Consider the following 16,979-nt stretch of genomic DNA (forward strand, 5'->3'; position numbering starts at 1 on the left):
GCTATCGCGAACCCCGGACCACGTAGAAAAGTAGACAAAAATGGAGTGTCACATTGCGCTAAGGTGAACGTTTTGTGACGGCGCTTGCAGTGCGCTCAGTCTTTTAAAGCCGACTGCCAACGTTCAGTTCGGACGCGCAACCTTAAGCTATAGTCATGAGCTCCCCGAGCGTCCTCTGGGCCGTGCTTCTGGTAGGCTTCTGCCTGGCCACGTCGGGATATGGGTGAGTTTTGCACGACATACGACCAACGCTGACGACTGAAAAATCCAAAAGCCAGCTAAAAGAATCCCAAGAACCGCTAAGGCACAGATACCTTTCTAACATTATTTACTGATATAGTTCTTTTAAAAACAACACATTATATAAAACACCCATTAAACGTAAGTTGCCACGTTTGTCAAAGAGGGACATAATGCAAAGAATGATATCTAATTAGTGTTTGCGGGTGTTACCAGGCGTATTGTCAGCCATACTTGCGGACGTAAATTTTCAAAGTTCCCATATCTCTGAAATCAATTTAGCTGGCAATTACAAGCTTCAGTGACCGAACTCGCATGCGTTGTGGAGAGGTTTATCCTTCCGTAGAGGTCTGACTATGGTCTATCTTTGCTTGGAATTTCCATTAACCAGTCTCAAAGTTTAGAATCATATGGCCCTTATTTCTTTCTTTTTTTTCTGAGTTCTCCTGAATATTTTACAGGACCGTGACATATTAATGACAAAAAACGAATGCATGCATTAACGCACAAATAGAATCAAAGCACGTTTCAATGTTTACCACCGTAAAATGTCTATAGCGTCGCAAGCATTATTCTCACGGAAAACAATTTTGTTGATGGTAAGCAAAAAAATTACTAATTTGTCACCGCTATTAAGCTTTTTGGGATGAATAAATGAAAACTCGATAACATTTTAGACCGCCACAGCACTAGCTAACATCATTCGAAAACCGCTCAAAATCTTCTAACTGCAAAACGACTCCTCCGGCTGAACGACTCAGAAAGGCGATGAATTCAGCGGCAAAATTGCTAATTCGCAACACTGTTCGCGACGCCGGAAGTTGGTGTGTTTTTTTATAGGGGACCCAAAAAGCTACGCGGGAAACACTGAAACCTCAATTGGGCGGTACCACGTAACGCCTTTTCATTTCAGGCAAGCCAGGTTCCACCATGTTCATGAACAGCCTCCGCCATTTCTCCCTTTGGCTTCAACGTAGACGCCGTAGCTGACGCTTTGAAGTAATAGGACCAATCAAGCAACGTCAGGAGCCCAAATCGCTAGGCCTTTTCTGTTTACGACCGGTGCACCGATGATAGAATACGTAGAGAAACATGACGATCGCCATGACGGTACGCTTTTGACCCTGTCTGATTTGTCCCTCCAGCTTGAAGCGTCTGCTGCGTCTGGACTTAGGTTAAACAGAGCATAGTGTAAACGAATGAGGCCTTTGCACAAGCGCGAGAATGCCACTGTGAATGCCACCGTTAAGTAAGGCCACGCTGGGCTTCATCGGCGAACTTTTTAGAGCCGTTCGCGCATTGACGAAAGTTGGCGCCGGCCGGCCGTCCCCGTTGAAAAGTTTGCTTCCTTGGACCGACCAAATGTTCGCGATCATTCTGTGCGTTTACAGCGAGACGCCGTGCTACTCGCGTCTCTAGCTCATGGATCGCCATCTCAAGGCGGAAATGGGAAGCGCTCTATAGTGAGTGTCCTCCGGCTCTCCTGCTCAGCGGGCACGACGGAACTCCTCGCGGTCATGGTTCGCAAACAGTCGTTTCTACATGCAAACCACACTCTTCACTGTCCCATGGGACAGTGAAGAGTGTGGTTAAAACTCCCTAGTATGGTACAACCACGTGCCGCCTGCAGCACGATACTGCAGTATAGTGCTGCAGGCGGCACGTGGTTGTACCATACTAGGGAGTTTTAGTGTTTCGTATTGAAGCGAACGCGAGTGATGTGCGTTTGCGTTAGAGATGCGTTTTCTACGCTGCGCATGCGCGTTGTTGCCGTGTGAAAATTCAAGACCTCAGTTTTGTTGGGCTCGGGGCACGCGCAGGGGGGAACACGCCACGCTAACGCAAACACGCAGTGCCCGCGTTCGCTCGTATACGCAATACTAAAACTCACTACTGTTTCACCGGTTTCCAACGCCAACGAAACGTACTCCAGTGAGCCGACGTGCAATCGGGTAGGCACACCTTCGAACTGGAGCGGCGGAAAGTCGCAAAACGGCAGCGTGTTAAAAAGAAAATAAGTGATCGTATAGTTTTGTAACTAAGAAAACAACAACAAGATCCCTCTTTTCGTAACTTGGGGCATTTGGTGCGGAAGGTTGGGTTGCAAATTTTGAAGTTTTGCGGATTGTCATGATGGGCTTTAGCCGCAGTTAATGTCATTGTACTGTGTTTCTCAGATTAGCTAGAAGGATTTCATTGAATTCAGAGTCTTGTTATTGATAACATGTTAAATTAGAATGCTTCTATTGGCCGCAGTGATGATAATTTGCCAAATTTAGATTACCATAGTTGTTCGCGCGTTTGAAATTAGATCATCAGCAACAAATTAGACTACAGTTTAAAAAAACGAATTACTAAACTATCATAATTGTAAAACTGTTAATTCAAATTGCCGTAATATAGGACCTTCATAAATTCAGAATTCATAACCAAAGCCACAATCGCGAAAATAAACCATTTAAGAATCTAGACTTTACAAAAAGTCTCATCTTATTAATGCGAAAGCATTCGCTATCCCATGGAGAGGAGCCGGCGGCGTCTGTAACCGAAAAAAAAAGCGAAGGAAATTCCAATGGTCCCATTGACTTAGCGAAACAGTTCCAAGATCGACATTGCCGTCGCTTCACGAGACCGCGCGCTGGACCCCCGCTATCGTGTCAGGCGTTGTCGGAGGAGGAAGGGGGGCTGCGGCCGCTTCTGCTCCTTTCGGCGCCGAGGAACATGGCCTCAGGCATCTATGTTGTCGGCGGCCGCAACCTCGGCAGTAGCGAAATATGGCCGTCCACGCCAGTACAACGCAGACGAACTAAGGGAGCGGAAGAACGACATCAATGCTTTCGCATTCACAACTCATAAGAAGTGCTTAGGTGTTCTCAGAACTCTTTTTTGTTTTGTTTTAGCATAAGAAAAACTCTGACATTGTTATCAAAATAGACACAAACACTGGATGTAATATAAAGTCATATCCGTCACGCGTTGCCTTCAAAACACGCACACACCTCAGTTGTCTGGCTTGGATTTTATTGTTGGGTTTTTGTAGTAAGAACAGCGTTACTTAAACATTTATAAAACCCTAGACGGAGGCTACAAACAGGGGACAAACACAAGACGTATCTGGCGTCTTGTGTTTGTCCCCTCTTTGTATTCTCCGTCTTTGGTTTCAGAAAACTTGAACTTTAACCAGCTCGCCTATCTTATTACGTTATCTTAATGCGTTACTTAGTTGAAACGTTTTGAAAACATATTCTAAACTCATCACCCGTCGCGATACTTTCTAAAATTTGGATTGACTGTATTGCTCTTGTGCTGGGAAGAATGCTAAAGAATGAATAATCTAAATGCCCGAAAACGCCCTAAAGGGCACGGATATTATTAGTTCCCGCGGCAATTATCTGGGTAAGAAAAGGTAGCAAGAACACACAAATAGCGCTGATTTTTCAACAAATACAATGATAGGTTACCTTTAACATGTATAGAAGACCCTGTTCTTGAAGGGATAGTAAACTTTTTAAACTACTTTTAACTTCCTGGATTGACAAAATAAATTTTTCGCGAACAATTTCGTTAACGCGAGAATTGCGCACTGAGGCACAACTTCAGCGACGAGGGACACCGAAACGAACCCCTATACAGAGAGAATTAATCCAAACGAGAAGTTAGTTTTGGTTTTGTTCATGAATTAAAACGCCTTCCGGCGTAAATATTACGCTAAACACTGTTTTTCTTTTTTTTTTTTTACGATAAAGAGGCAGTTTGCGCGCATAACACCCTAGCTTTCTCGTATAAGCGGGGGATAATTTTTGTCCCTCAGTAATGCAGTAGACAGGCTCAGCAACTGGTATACCAGCACGCACCTCCGACCCTCACTATAACCGTTATTGTGGAAAGCGAGTGGCGCCGCCTATAAACAGTTGGAGTCGTGAATTGTGCGTCAAAGCGCTTAGACAGCTACGTGGAACATCGACTCTCGTGAGACGCCGGTGCGCTGTTCAGCCATTTTGCAAACGGGGAGAAACTACCGAAGCTGCTCATATTGCTCGTCCGTCGTATCTCACGCTTGTGCGGCAATCATTTTGGTTGCAATGACTTTACTACGAAAGGAGGGCAAATGCGCTAAAGTCGATACGTGGACCACTCAACAGCACGGATTGACCATGTATCCGCATCGCTTGACTGCGATCTCACTGCAAGCGAGGCGGCGTTGGCGTAGCCGGCCCCTGATACCGTCATCGTGGTAATAATGTTCACGTTAGCGTGCTAGTCTACACACAGAACCACAGGTAGCCTTCAGTGCGAGCACTCCGTGAACTCGGTAGTGGCGGTGAGGCAATGGAATTCACGAGATGTTGAGGCCCTGCGGTCGTTCAGTTATCGAGTTCCACGACGAGGCAAGGTTGTAACGCGTTGACGCCACCAGGTGGTAAAGCTCATAACTACGGTACGCTTGGTCCAAAAGGAGTCCACGACGTCACGGGTGTAACCTGGCGCGTGGGGTATCCCGAGACGCATCGCGCTCTCCGATGCTTGATTTTCAGTCGCTCGCTAAAATCCGGCTTTAAGAACAAAAATATGTCTATCCACCCAAGTCAATCGTGATATTATCATTTACAGGTATTATCGATCTATATTCAACTTCAGTGTCCCTCTAACCTTTCCAGACCAGAGAACATCGATCCGATAGAAAGTGGTTTTGAAAACACCTGAACCAAGACGCTGCTTAATTAACATATTGTTTGTGTCCACATTGCACATGGCATTCGCATTTCAGAAGAGTTATTTTTTAATTGTCACTGGCCAAGCCTGGTAGGGAGGTAGAGACAACAGCCAGTTCTGCCTGAATGAAGCCTCCACCCCTCGGAGTTGGCAACGAATACACACAATTGTAAAACAAATACAGATATACGCAGAAGAAAGAATAGGAAACATCTGGCACATTACCAGATTCTTTAGGGGGTGGACGCAGTCTTATTTGTTACCTTCAATTAATGTCACCGATTTCCTCTCTCCAGTCTCTGTGAAAAATCGTAAACAATCTCTTATACAATGCGCAGGGTGGCCACAAAAAAAAAGAGCGATCCGGTCTGGATGTTAAAGTTAAGGGCTAGACGTTATATTGTTCAAAAGTTCTAAGCGATTTTCAGAAAATTAATGATAACTTTTGAATAAGAGTTCTGAAATTTCGCCATCTGCTCGGATGGCTAGCGCTACATTTTTGGATTGGTAATGATCGTTGGGCGAAGCGTAGTTTCTTTTTGCGGTAAAGGAACAGTGTAAATGTGTTGTTGATGTTTTTTTTTGTTTTTTTTTGTGTGTACATCCTGTTGATCATTTATATTTGCGCCTGCACAGAGGTCTTCATTGTTTTTAGACAGTCTTCATGTTCATGTTACTACCAAAAGCTTCTCACGAATAAAGACATACATTTTAATGTATGTCTTGAGACGACTGCTCGAAAAGTGCGCTACGAAGAAACCCCCTAATCCGTGACACACGCCAAAGAAACCAGCCTAGCGGTTGTATTGCACTGGGTAAATTTCTCGTCTACAGCCATTTTCCATATGGTTCAATTTCTCGTCTACAGTGAAAGTTCGCCGTATAAACATATATACAACACCATTTTACCACACTTCATTTATACAGTTATCTCCACCCTAGCGCCTTCTCACGATTCTGCACACGCTGTTCATTGTCTGCTAAAGTTCTGCCGGTTGACCTCCACTTCTTTCCATCTCCGACTGAACCCGTTGGACCCTCACAAAAGCTCCAAGGTCGCACGCGCACGCTGACAGTTAATTTTAGTAACTGTATGAGACGTTGTGTTTGTCCTCCTTTTTTGTATCCCTCTTGAGTGCAATAGCACTGCGTGATATTTCTGTTGTGTCTGATGTAGGCCGCCTTCTCCTAGGTCTACGATGGCACACAGGTCTCCTCAGCCAAGGGCAGCTGACCTATGCCCCGAAGCGCCAACGACTTGCCCTCACTGCGTCAAGTCTCCAGAGCAGCTGCTCCAACAGGACGTCTGCGACAGTGACTACAGTAGGGCGACGACACCTCATTATTATCGTTTGACAGCTCATCGTTTTGCATTCATGTTGCAGAGCTTATGACGCTTTGATGGGTCCGCTCTGGCTACTGAGCTCTTTTTTAGTAGGATGGATCGCGGATCGGGAGCCCGTCGGTGACGCCTCTAGCAGTGATTTCTTGACACCAGGCTATACACGCAAGTGTATGGGAGAAACTCACAAAAGTAGGAATATTGAAGCCTCTGCAGGATGCTCGAAGACGAGTATTCTATGACACACCACAATCGTTATATTGGGTGTTCGGAGATCAAATCGGTATTTGTCAAGCGTTCGAACACCGGCTTAAAAAATCAAATCTGCCGGAGCACCACCGACCGTGCCAGCGTCGCTTGCTTCAATCGCTAAATAAAGAAAATGTCCAACAAATGAAGGACAAGATCCTAGTTTTAATTAGTCACAGAAGCCCTCACCGCAGTTCAAAGCAAAAGCTTGCAGCAGAAGTACTCTGTACAGGCGCATGAAGCGATGACAATGCCCCCTCTGAACGCTTTCTAAGTTGTCGTCTGCTGAGCTTTGATGACTTCGAGATCACGAACGGCTCCACATTCACTCTCGGCAACCTTTTTCTCATTGAATCGTATCACAGTTTACGCCCAACAAAGTCGCAACTCTTTACCGTGACCAACAAAACGTTTATTAAAAAAAAAAAAAAAAAAGATTGATATTCTATCGCGTTTGATATTTGCGCCCAGAATATTAACCTTCATTTCCGGAAAACACAATAAAAGTTTCATCGTGAACAACAATCTACTAAGGGTAAGACCCAGTGCAGTCTATTTTTGTTTCTCTCCTACAGTCCCGTGCAAATAGCTAGGTGCCAAGCGGTGGCTGCGGGGGGTGCCGCTCGTCCCCAAGTAAGACAAGCCTCGATCCGCGATCCAACCTACTACAATAGAGATCAGTAACTTTGACCTTTTTAGTCTTCGGCTGGGTGGCACAACCTACTGCCCGTTAGAGAGGGTACAGCCATTGACACTCATCCATCCATCGCACGGACCTTTCTTTTTTTTTTTTTTACTCACCCACTTTGCCCTTTTTTTGCCCCTCTCACTTTGTCCCGCAATGATGAACAAACACCTACATACGTTGTTTTTTTTTTCTTGCTTGTCGTTCTAATTCACGTGGATTCCGTATCTGGTATGCGAGACGAACAAACAATGAAACATTTCAACCTGGAATATGCGAGAAAATATAGGTGAGGCAAAACAAGGATGTGTGACCATCACGCATTTTTCGTAAACACCTTCCATCGGCGTGAAGAGGTCAAAACGATGTTCTACCGCATACCAGAACTGACGACATTCAAGGTGGCTGCGCCCTTGTGGAAAAGGTGTCTATAGACCAACTGAACTCACTGACGTTACGCCACTGCACATTCGCTGCTGTCGCTACTGCACATGCGTGAACGCTTCACTCCTCTCGAATTTGGTTTATGCGCACGCGCAGTGCCCACACCTGGTGTGGGCACTGCAAAGCGCGCCTATTTTTTAAAGCACTGTGTTGGTGTATTTAACTACGTCCACAGCCGACGCCGCAATTCGATAGATCCAATCGGGCGGCATTGAAATTGCGTCATCATGGCGCTCACTGCCTTTGTGCATTTTCTATCACCGACAAAACTATGCGATCGCGCGCAGTACAAGATGAAAGACGTTTACAATTCCCTGCAATGCCGAGTTCGAGCGCAGTTCTTGGAAGGATGAGGGGAGGGTACAGAGAGGAGGGTATGCCCCTCCGTGCCCTCCCCTCCTCCTCTCCTACACCTCCTCTCCTTCTCCTCCTGCACCTCTTCATCTCTCTCTCCCTTCTCCATCCTCTTCCTTTCATTCTCCTCCCCCCTTCCTCCCCTCCTCCCCTTTTTCCCTCCCCTCCCTCCCTCCTCCCTCGTGACGTCATTCGTGGCTCTCGTGACGTCCCTCGTGACCCTAGTTACTCTCGTGAAGTCACCTGTGAAGGCCTCGTGAAGGTTGTGACCTTCACCAGTGACCTTCGTGACGTCACTCGTGACGTCACGTGTGACGTCATTATGGGAAACATCCCATGATGCAACGCGCGGTTACGCGGATGGCGACGACGACGACGCTCAAGCCGGAAACGGTCGCCTAAGAGCTGCGCTCTAAAACGCCGCGTTCCTGCAATCGATTTCTGCCTGATCGGTCTAGCCGGTGACAGCGTACTCCCCGCAAAGACAAGATGAAAACGTGACGATGGACTCTTAACGCTGCTTGCTTGGCTCTATCGGACCCCATAGCGATTGCTGCTGTCAGCCTTTAAGTGAAACGGAGTATGTATTTTGTTTCATCTATACGTAGAGGTGCTATAAAAACATAGTTCATACAAACGCATACACACCGACTCAAGGCGTAAAGTCAAAAGACACTCAGTGCGCACTTGGTTGGATAAACCGGCAGACGAACACGCACAAAAAACAAAAAAGAATACAAAAAAACGTCTGTTCAGAAATTCGCCACAGCACTTACCTCGGCGTTAACTTTCGCAGCTTTTGATAATTTACCGACCAATATTGCCTTCTAATATTCCTCCTCCATCTCTTTCATTTCAGTCGTTCTCGCCCGGAACATGTACCGATTCGTCAAGCGTAAGTATCTTCCCATAGTTCCTCATATAATACAGAGAACCCAACAAAAATTCGAAAAATTACCACATCCGAATTTATGAGAATAAAAAAAAAAGTTAGCACTGCGTCGTTTGTAGCCTTCACCGTAGGAAGGAAAGCCACGACAACGTGCTTTATTAACGGCGTTAAAGCTGGTGAGTGCGCTGCTCTATTTGATTGGAACCGGAATCCGCTCACACCTCTGGTGCTCAATATAGTTTTCCAAGAGAAACGCGCGTGGTTTTTCAGGATCGCATTACGCTGGTGGTCATTCCTACTTGTTATCGAAAAGCAATTCGAATTCGGTGATGCAGAATGGGCGATGCAGAAAGTACGCGCTAAGTACAGAGGCCACCCCGTTTAGTGCGGCCGACTCAGGAATCAAAAATCCCAAAAGGAAACCCGAAAAACAGCTAAAACATACTCAAATTAAGGTGCGGGGTAAGAACGACTTTTTAACACCATTTACCGCTATAATTAGCCTAGTTAGATTCAATTAAAAAAACTTTAAAAGAGAGTTTTCCTGTTTAATCCAGAGCACCTCCACGCACGAGACGATGCCTCCACTACATGATCTTACTATCCTCAAGTGTTACCGACAGGGCCGTAACCAGGGGGGGGGGGGTTAGGGGGTTCTGACCCCCCCCCCCCCGAATTTTTTTTCTGAGTACGGCCCTGGTCGGTGCACTTGCAGCCAGCCGATTTTAATCTCCACCTCTGCGCACGCGCAGTGGCGCCGGTCGGCTACCGGATACCAAACCGGGACCGGTTCTCCGGTTTGCTGCAACTCTCCATTATATGCCACCGATGCACATGATTCGTAGGTGAAAATAAGACAATAGACACTTTCAAAATGGCCGCCGTTGTCCACGAAACCCCCCCCCCCCCCCCCGAAATTTTTTTCTGGGTACGGCCCTGGTTACCGAGTGTGTCTTTGAACCCCGACGTACATCTTTATGCGTAGTTTTAATCTCTTGTACAACATATGGTGGCAATTGAAAGGTTCAGCTGCCTAAATTCAAGTGCTTTTCAATATATTTTGTCTTTCAGTAGAAGGTGTCTGACTCGTCTGACATAGCTTGGATCTTCCAATAACCAGTCTTAAAGTTTAGTTCCCAATAGCCCCCTTTTTCATAAGTTGTTTCTTATAGTTTACTGGACCCATGCCGACTGGCACATTTGAAAAACCAATTTATGCAATGAGGCCCAAATCAGTTCAAAGCAGGTTTCACCGTCTGCTACGGTAATGTCCCAATGGCGTCACAAGAGTTATTAGAGAGGGAAAGGGAGCCGTTTTTCCACATCCGATATGGTACGGCGGGGTGGTACGAACTGCGCATGCGCCACCACAGAAGATATGCGCAGCTCGTACCGGAGGGATCATCGTACCATACTGGATGTGCAAAGACGTTTCCCTAACACTCTCTATCCTCACGGAGGCTCATTCGGTTCAGAGGAAACAAAAATAACGACCTCATGACTCTAATTTATTAGAGGAATTAGGCTGTTTACAATTAATAAATGTAAACTGGAGAACTTCTTTAACCGCCAGAAAAAAAAACAAAAAAACACTAACATGACTTGAAAACGGCTCGAAAATTCCATCAACGGCAAAAGGGCAAAGATTGCGAAAAGAATAAAAGGCTTAAGACAAAGAGACGACGGACACTTGCTTTCATGAAGATGAAAGAAGAAAGATCATAAAAGAAGAAGTGTCCGTCGTCCCTTTGTCTTAAGCGTTTTATTCTTCTTGTCGTATTTTTTCAAAAACCAACACGCTCCCAAGTTTATATTGCAAAGCGCAACTTCTTGCGCTAGACAAATAAAAAAAACGTTAAATATAGCGGAAAAAAACTGCTAAATTGGCAACAGTGCGAGTTGCCATAAAATTAAATATACACCTCGAGATCGTTTTGGAAGAACCTAAGAGGCTGATCTTGGCACCACAATTAATGCTTGCGAACACATATGAACCCACGCGGACAATATGAGTTGTGACACGCATTTACGTCACTTCTTACGTCTGAGGTCCACACAAGATGTATCATCTATGTATCCGTCAAAGCGTTCAAAAAATAAAACCTTAAGGCTGGTTCACTAACTACACACAACTTACGAGCCTGTGACTTAAGGCCTCTAAAATATCTTTTACAAAGAGAGAAAAATTCAGGCACCATCGATTTTTGTGGTGCGTGAAACACTACGTTTTTGTATATTTCCTTTTTTTTAGCCTATTTCTTCTTTGTTTTTGGCTTGAAAACGTTCGACAACGTTATAAACTAGCATTTATGTGAATTCGATTTGGCAAGTACCGCAAAAGCTTCGGTCTAGTGAATTGCAGTTTCAGGGTCACCTCAAAGATGGCGCCAGAATGTCAGTGTGTTCTCTCGTTTAAAGACATCACAAAAGCTCGGTCCTAGGCAAGCGCAAGTGTGTAAACCGGCCTTGTGCCTTGTCATCGACAGCTTAATTAAGAAGCGCAGGGCGAGAACTATACGGTGCGCAAGTTCGCCTGCTTCTTGCACATGGGTTGCGATGATTTCAGAGCGCCGAGCTCTCATTGGCTGATTGGAACAAAAATACTGAGCAGACGTCAAGACATCTGGCAATGAGGTCTAACCACTATCCTTTCAGTCAAAGCCAGTCAGAGCTCGACATCGTTGTGACGTCCCCGCAACTCCTGTGCAAGAAGCAGACAACTTGCTCTTCGCATTGTGTTTGCGCTTCTCAATCGGTCATTGGTCCTTCGGCGTTTTCATCGGCTACTAATTCTCGATTCTCATTAGCCTTGAAGGGATACTAGAGAGCTTTAGTAGATCGTTCTTATGACCACGATAGCGACACCCTATGATCCGCCGCCGCCTTTGCGCATGCATTGTATCGCTATCAGGGGCACCGAAGGTGTTGGAACGATCTACTAAAACTCTCTATTAAGATGTTTTAAGACTCGCCACGCCCTGCATTTTTTAACCTGTTGATAACTACAGTTTCGACAAAAGCATTTATTTTTTTTTAGAAACTGGCAGCTACGTTAAACGAGCATGAATGATTGCTGTAACACAAACGAGAGAGAGCTTGAGAATGGAATTCTCCAAGGCTTTGGGTAGCGAAGCCGCCTGGGACGTCGTGTTGGGCATGTGCAGAACGCGGCTAAGCATGCGCACTGCGATGCCCCAACCTGCCCAAAAGGCTCGAAGTGTTTGGTCACCCTATCCAAAAACTCTCTATTGCTCGCAAGAGTACAAAACCTGCACTCAGTTTCACACGGAGTACCAAAGGTTATCCACGCTACACTCTAAAAAAAAAAAGTGTCGATTTAACTCTTTTTGGAGTGTAAGTGGCTTGTCACAGAATCCACTCTTTTAAAGAGTAACTATAACTCTTCGGAGGCAAGAGTATGTTTAACTCTTCCATACAAGTGTTCAGTTAACTCTTCTATAGAGAGTAACTCTAATACTTTTGAGAGAGTAAGGGTTACTCTTTTGATGTGTAAGTGCAAGAGTTAACCTCACTCCTTTGTGTAGAGTAATTATAACTCCATGAGAAGTGTTGCCTAAACTCTTGGATGAGAGTACATTTCACTCTTTTGTGTGGAGTGACAATAACTCTATCAGAAGTGTTGCCGAAACTCCATGTTGACGAGTGAAGGATGCTCTCCAGGGAGGGTTACCTTCATTCCTTCGTGTAGAGTAACTACAACTCTGTTAGAATGTTGCCTGTACTCTGTATTCAAGAGTTACGAGTACTCGCCAGGAAGAGTTACCCTCACTCCATCGTCTAGAGTAACTACAACTCCATTAGAAGTGTTGCCTAAGCTCTGTATGTAAGAGTTAAACGTATTCTCCCGGAAGAGTTAAATTCACTTGTTTGTAGAGAGTAACTAAAACTCTATTAGAAGTGTTGCCTGAACTCTGTATCTAAGAGTTAAGCACGCTCTCCAGGAAGAGCTGTTATAACCTTTTTGTGGGGTAAACACAACTCCGTTAGAAGTGTTGCCTAGAGTCTGTAAAAGCGAGTTAACTATGCTCTCTAGCAAGAGTTAATGTCACATAACAGCACACTTGAGCAGTTTGTGTGACCCCGCCTTAGAGAGTACTTAACGCTTTAATACAGAGTTCAGGCAACACTTAGAATGGGGCTGTAATTACTCTACGGAAAGAATTGTGTACAGTAAGTAGAGCCCCATTTGATGTGTTGCCTAAATTCTGTATAAAAGAATTAGCACCCTCTTCAGGAAGGGGTCACACAAACTCCACTCAATTATGCTGTTAAATATTGCTTTTAGTGTGCTGTTGAGTGTAAGTTAACCCAGTGAAAAGTAACGGAAACACCTGAAAACAGAATTAGAAGAACGGAAGTGTAAAATTGGCTTTGTTGGAAAAAAGCTTGCTGAAAAAAATTTAAAAAAAAAACTCTTCTGGCAAGTGACATTTCTAGCCGGTTGAAGTGCGACCACTGTACTTTTCGTTCTGCAATTATTCTATTGAATGTCAATAGCTCCCTTGGTGTCACTGTAATTTGGAATACTTTTGTCCTTATTGTATGAGTTGTTCCATGCAACTAGGGACAACTCAAGTCATTTGCAATGAACAGGAGCCCTACAATCTAAAAGCGGCAATGTACATGTTCACAAGGAGATGGTTGCATAGGAAATGTGGAACTGCAGCTCAAAAATGACAAGAAATATATATCATATGAGCCTGCACAGAGGCAGGCAATAGGTTCTCATGAAAAGTCAGCATAGAAAGAAAACAGTAGAATCGAGTTTATTAAACCAAGATTTTAATTTCTGAACATGGAAAAAAAGGCAAAACTGGCACACAAATTTCCTCTGGCTAACAAGTTTTTAACTTTGTGATCAAGTCTAAAGCCAGGACGGACTTTATTCAGTACTTCAAACCAATGAAGTGCCCAATCATTGCGAGCGACTGGCTTGCTTTTTGACGGTAAAAAATGTCGTGGACTCCGTGCACTGCAAGAACGAGCGCTGCACCAGCCACAATATCCATCACCTCAAAGGAGTGATCCTCCAAGACCACAGTTATGGCACTTGAGTCCTCTTCGTCGATTCGCATCACCGGATAGGTTGATCGGTCGTGCCCCTCCTCCTGTGAAGAATGAATGCTTAAATGTAGAGTCAGCAATATTAAAAGAGAGGAAACAGCTCGCTAAGGTGCCCTTAGCTAATACCAGTGCACTCATTTGCGAGACAACGGACCATTTGCGAAAATTTCAGGAGCCATTCATAGGATCCGCTCCAATAGTTGACTGGGACTCGCTTTCCTGCCGATTGAACAAGAGTTCCAACCGAACACTAAGGCAGCACTCATTGGTAGCTCGCCCAGCCGCAATCATCCAAAACCGTTCGTATCCCTTCTGATATGAACACCTAAGATAAAGATAAACCACATCCCTCTCTCTCTCTCTATCTTTTCCCCTTTGTACGCAATGGCAGCCATAAGAGGTTGCATTTATTTATGGCATCCCCAAGTTTGTACCCTATCGGAAGAAGGGGGCAAGGGGAGGGGGCAGTTCCCCCCCCCCCTCCTTCTCCCTGACTTTCGGAAAAATTATATCAGGAAATATGGGAGAGAGGGACAGAGTTTAGCTTCCTGCACATCATCCCTCCACCTTCCAAACTGTAGCAAATCAGCTGGCCTCTGCCCATAGCGGTGAAAGACATAGCTCTATTAGCCCCGAGAGCGAACACAAGCGTCGCTGCGGTCGCCGCGCCCTGATTGGGTGAGGCGTACCGTGACGTCAGGGAGGGGACTCCGCTCCGGCTCCGCGATCTCGCATCGGCTCGCTTCCCAGCGCCGGTTTTCTGGTTTGGCGTTGTGTGCCGCAAGCTCTTCGAGGAGCTGGACTTGGTTTACCCGGTGTACAAGACGTTGAGTTAGGCCGATATTGACGTGCTTCCGTACATTTTATAAGCCTGCTTGTCCCCTTTACCTTTAAAATTGGGTTACAAATCCCGAAAGCTATGGGCGGAGGCAATTCCGCCGATGAACCTCCCCGCCCGTCCACACGACTCAAGGCAATTTTGCGAAGGATCGCTGGAGCGGTGGCGCAAGTGCTTCAGACGCTGGAATTCTGTCCCTTGCATGTTCATGATTTAGGACGATATTACATCCGGCTTTCAAGGCATTTGAAGTGGCATTTATATCATGGGCCTTTGGGTAGTCGGCAAATTAGCTCGCGATCCCGACTCTGCGCTGCCACTTTGCATACGCTGGTTCGCAGATGTTTTAAAGGCCCTGTGTCTGATTATCTTTGAAGTGCTCGTGGAACAGGGTTGTTTTACATAAATGTAGCTTCTTCGTAAATCAATTGTATAGTTTATACACGTATGCAGGCATATTTCTTAGAAGATGCACAATTACTGGAAATTAGTTTGTATGGTAGCAGCAAAAACGGCCGAATTGCCCGCAGTTGTCTGTATGATATGTATTGAACTGCCCAAAATATGCACAGCAATAATGCCATAATTTGGAATGTTTATACTTTTTCCTGACATTTTTATTCCAGCTTGGGTATTCGGAAAATACACCGTTTAGTCTGAATTGTCATTTTTAATTAAAAGAGACACTGCTGCAGGTCTCCAAAAGCTTCCTGAGCCTCAAAACGTCCAACAGCTGGACTCTCTGACTACAGAGGAAAACAGGAGTAAAAGAAAGCATTCGAACGTCTGTCAAGTGGTAGTTGCAGCACTGGTAGCACAAAATGTTGAACCCTTGAAGGGCGACAGTCTGCGTGAGAAAAGGTTCTGGTATTTTAGCTTCACGACAATTGGATTTAAGTAAAATCTCAATTTTAGGGCTTAACAGACTAATAACGAGCTAGACACCTTCGCTTACGTTTGTTATAAATTACTTGAGGGTTGATATAAACAAGTCCAGAGATATCACCCGTGTAGTCCATTGAAATACTATCTGTATCCAGCAAAGGTCAAATGCGAGCAATGTATATAATAAATGTTCCTTGTTTTGTTTTTTTGTTTTTTTACTTTGCCCCTGCACTTGGGCTGTCTTACTTGTGATTTTCTTCCCATGGCCCAGACTGTATTTAGCATGTTGCCCGAGCGGCATGCAGCTTTTCTGCTTCGGCGATCTTGTTTAGAAACGGAGATACAAAACAAAACAAAAAATAGTATACATAACCTGCCAATTCATTCAGACCATCAGCATCATTTATTGTGCGAGATGTAAATCTATAGTGATGCTCCTGCAATTGTGGCCATATTTCTTTATTTTCATATACCAGCTGCGATTCATGCGTTGCCTGCCCTGTCAACCACGCTTAAAATGTTGGTTGAAGTTTCGCCTGTAGCTACAGGTTATACCTCAATAACGGCACATAAAAAAAGAAAATTTACACTTCCTACGAAAAACACGCCAAAAAAAAATTATATAGAAACGAGCGCGCCGACAGCTGGCGTCGTCACAGCCTCCACAGGGCGAGCGGGGCGAGCCGGGGAAAAATTCTCTCCTCGCCGTGACGTCACCCCGGTTTGCCGTAAGGGGGCGCCACGCGAACTTCTCGGGACGAGAATCTGAGGAGTGGGATGAATGCAATTTCTTAACATCTGCATTTGTCCAAGTGGCATGCGATATGTTAGGAACATTTTTATAGATAAATTAGTGTGAACACCCTATTGGGTTTCAGTGCTGACTGCCGTATGTTGTATTTTATTTTACAACTTTAGGAAGGAAGCTAGCGAATGCAAGTAACATCTAAGTTTGGGGAGGCCATTCCTTAAATATTGTAACTACAGCTCTACAATGGGCTAATTCGCAAAAAAGTACCATTCAACCTTAATAAAAAAAAATCATACCTACTAAAATGCACGAATTCTAGACAAAACAAAACAAGACGAAAAATAAATTTCAAAGTTGACCAAACCAAGAACATACAAATTAAGATTTTCGAGTATTACAATAACTAATAAATATGCCACATGTCAAAACAGAACATGCATCGCGGCGAGCTTAAGCTCTGCCACAACCGATACTAGAGAGTCAACGAGCGGCTCATGTGTG

At 44.9% G+C, this 16,979-nt stretch overlaps 1 protein-coding gene across 1 annotated transcript in view; it reads left to right on the forward strand.

Moving 5' to 3' along the window:
• The first annotated feature begins 219 nt into the window (after positions 1-219).
• Positions 220-16,979, forward strand: part of LOC8028397 (DNA-directed RNA polymerase II subunit RPB1-like) — a 28,888-nt gene continuing 12,128 nt past the window's right edge. The window contains exon 1 of the mRNA XM_040211474.1: positions 220-223. Within this exon, the coding sequence (XP_040067408.1) occupies positions 220-223 (4 nt within the window). The remainder of the gene's footprint in view (positions 224-16,979) is intronic.

Source organism: Ixodes scapularis, unplaced genomic scaffold, assembly GCF_016920785.2.
Source record: "Ixodes scapularis isolate PalLabHiFi unplaced genomic scaffold, ASM1692078v2 PGA_scaffold11__112_contigs__length_91849675, whole genome shotgun sequence".
In the NCBI taxonomy this organism is placed as follows: Eukaryota; Metazoa; Arthropoda; class Arachnida; order Ixodida; family Ixodidae; genus Ixodes; species Ixodes scapularis.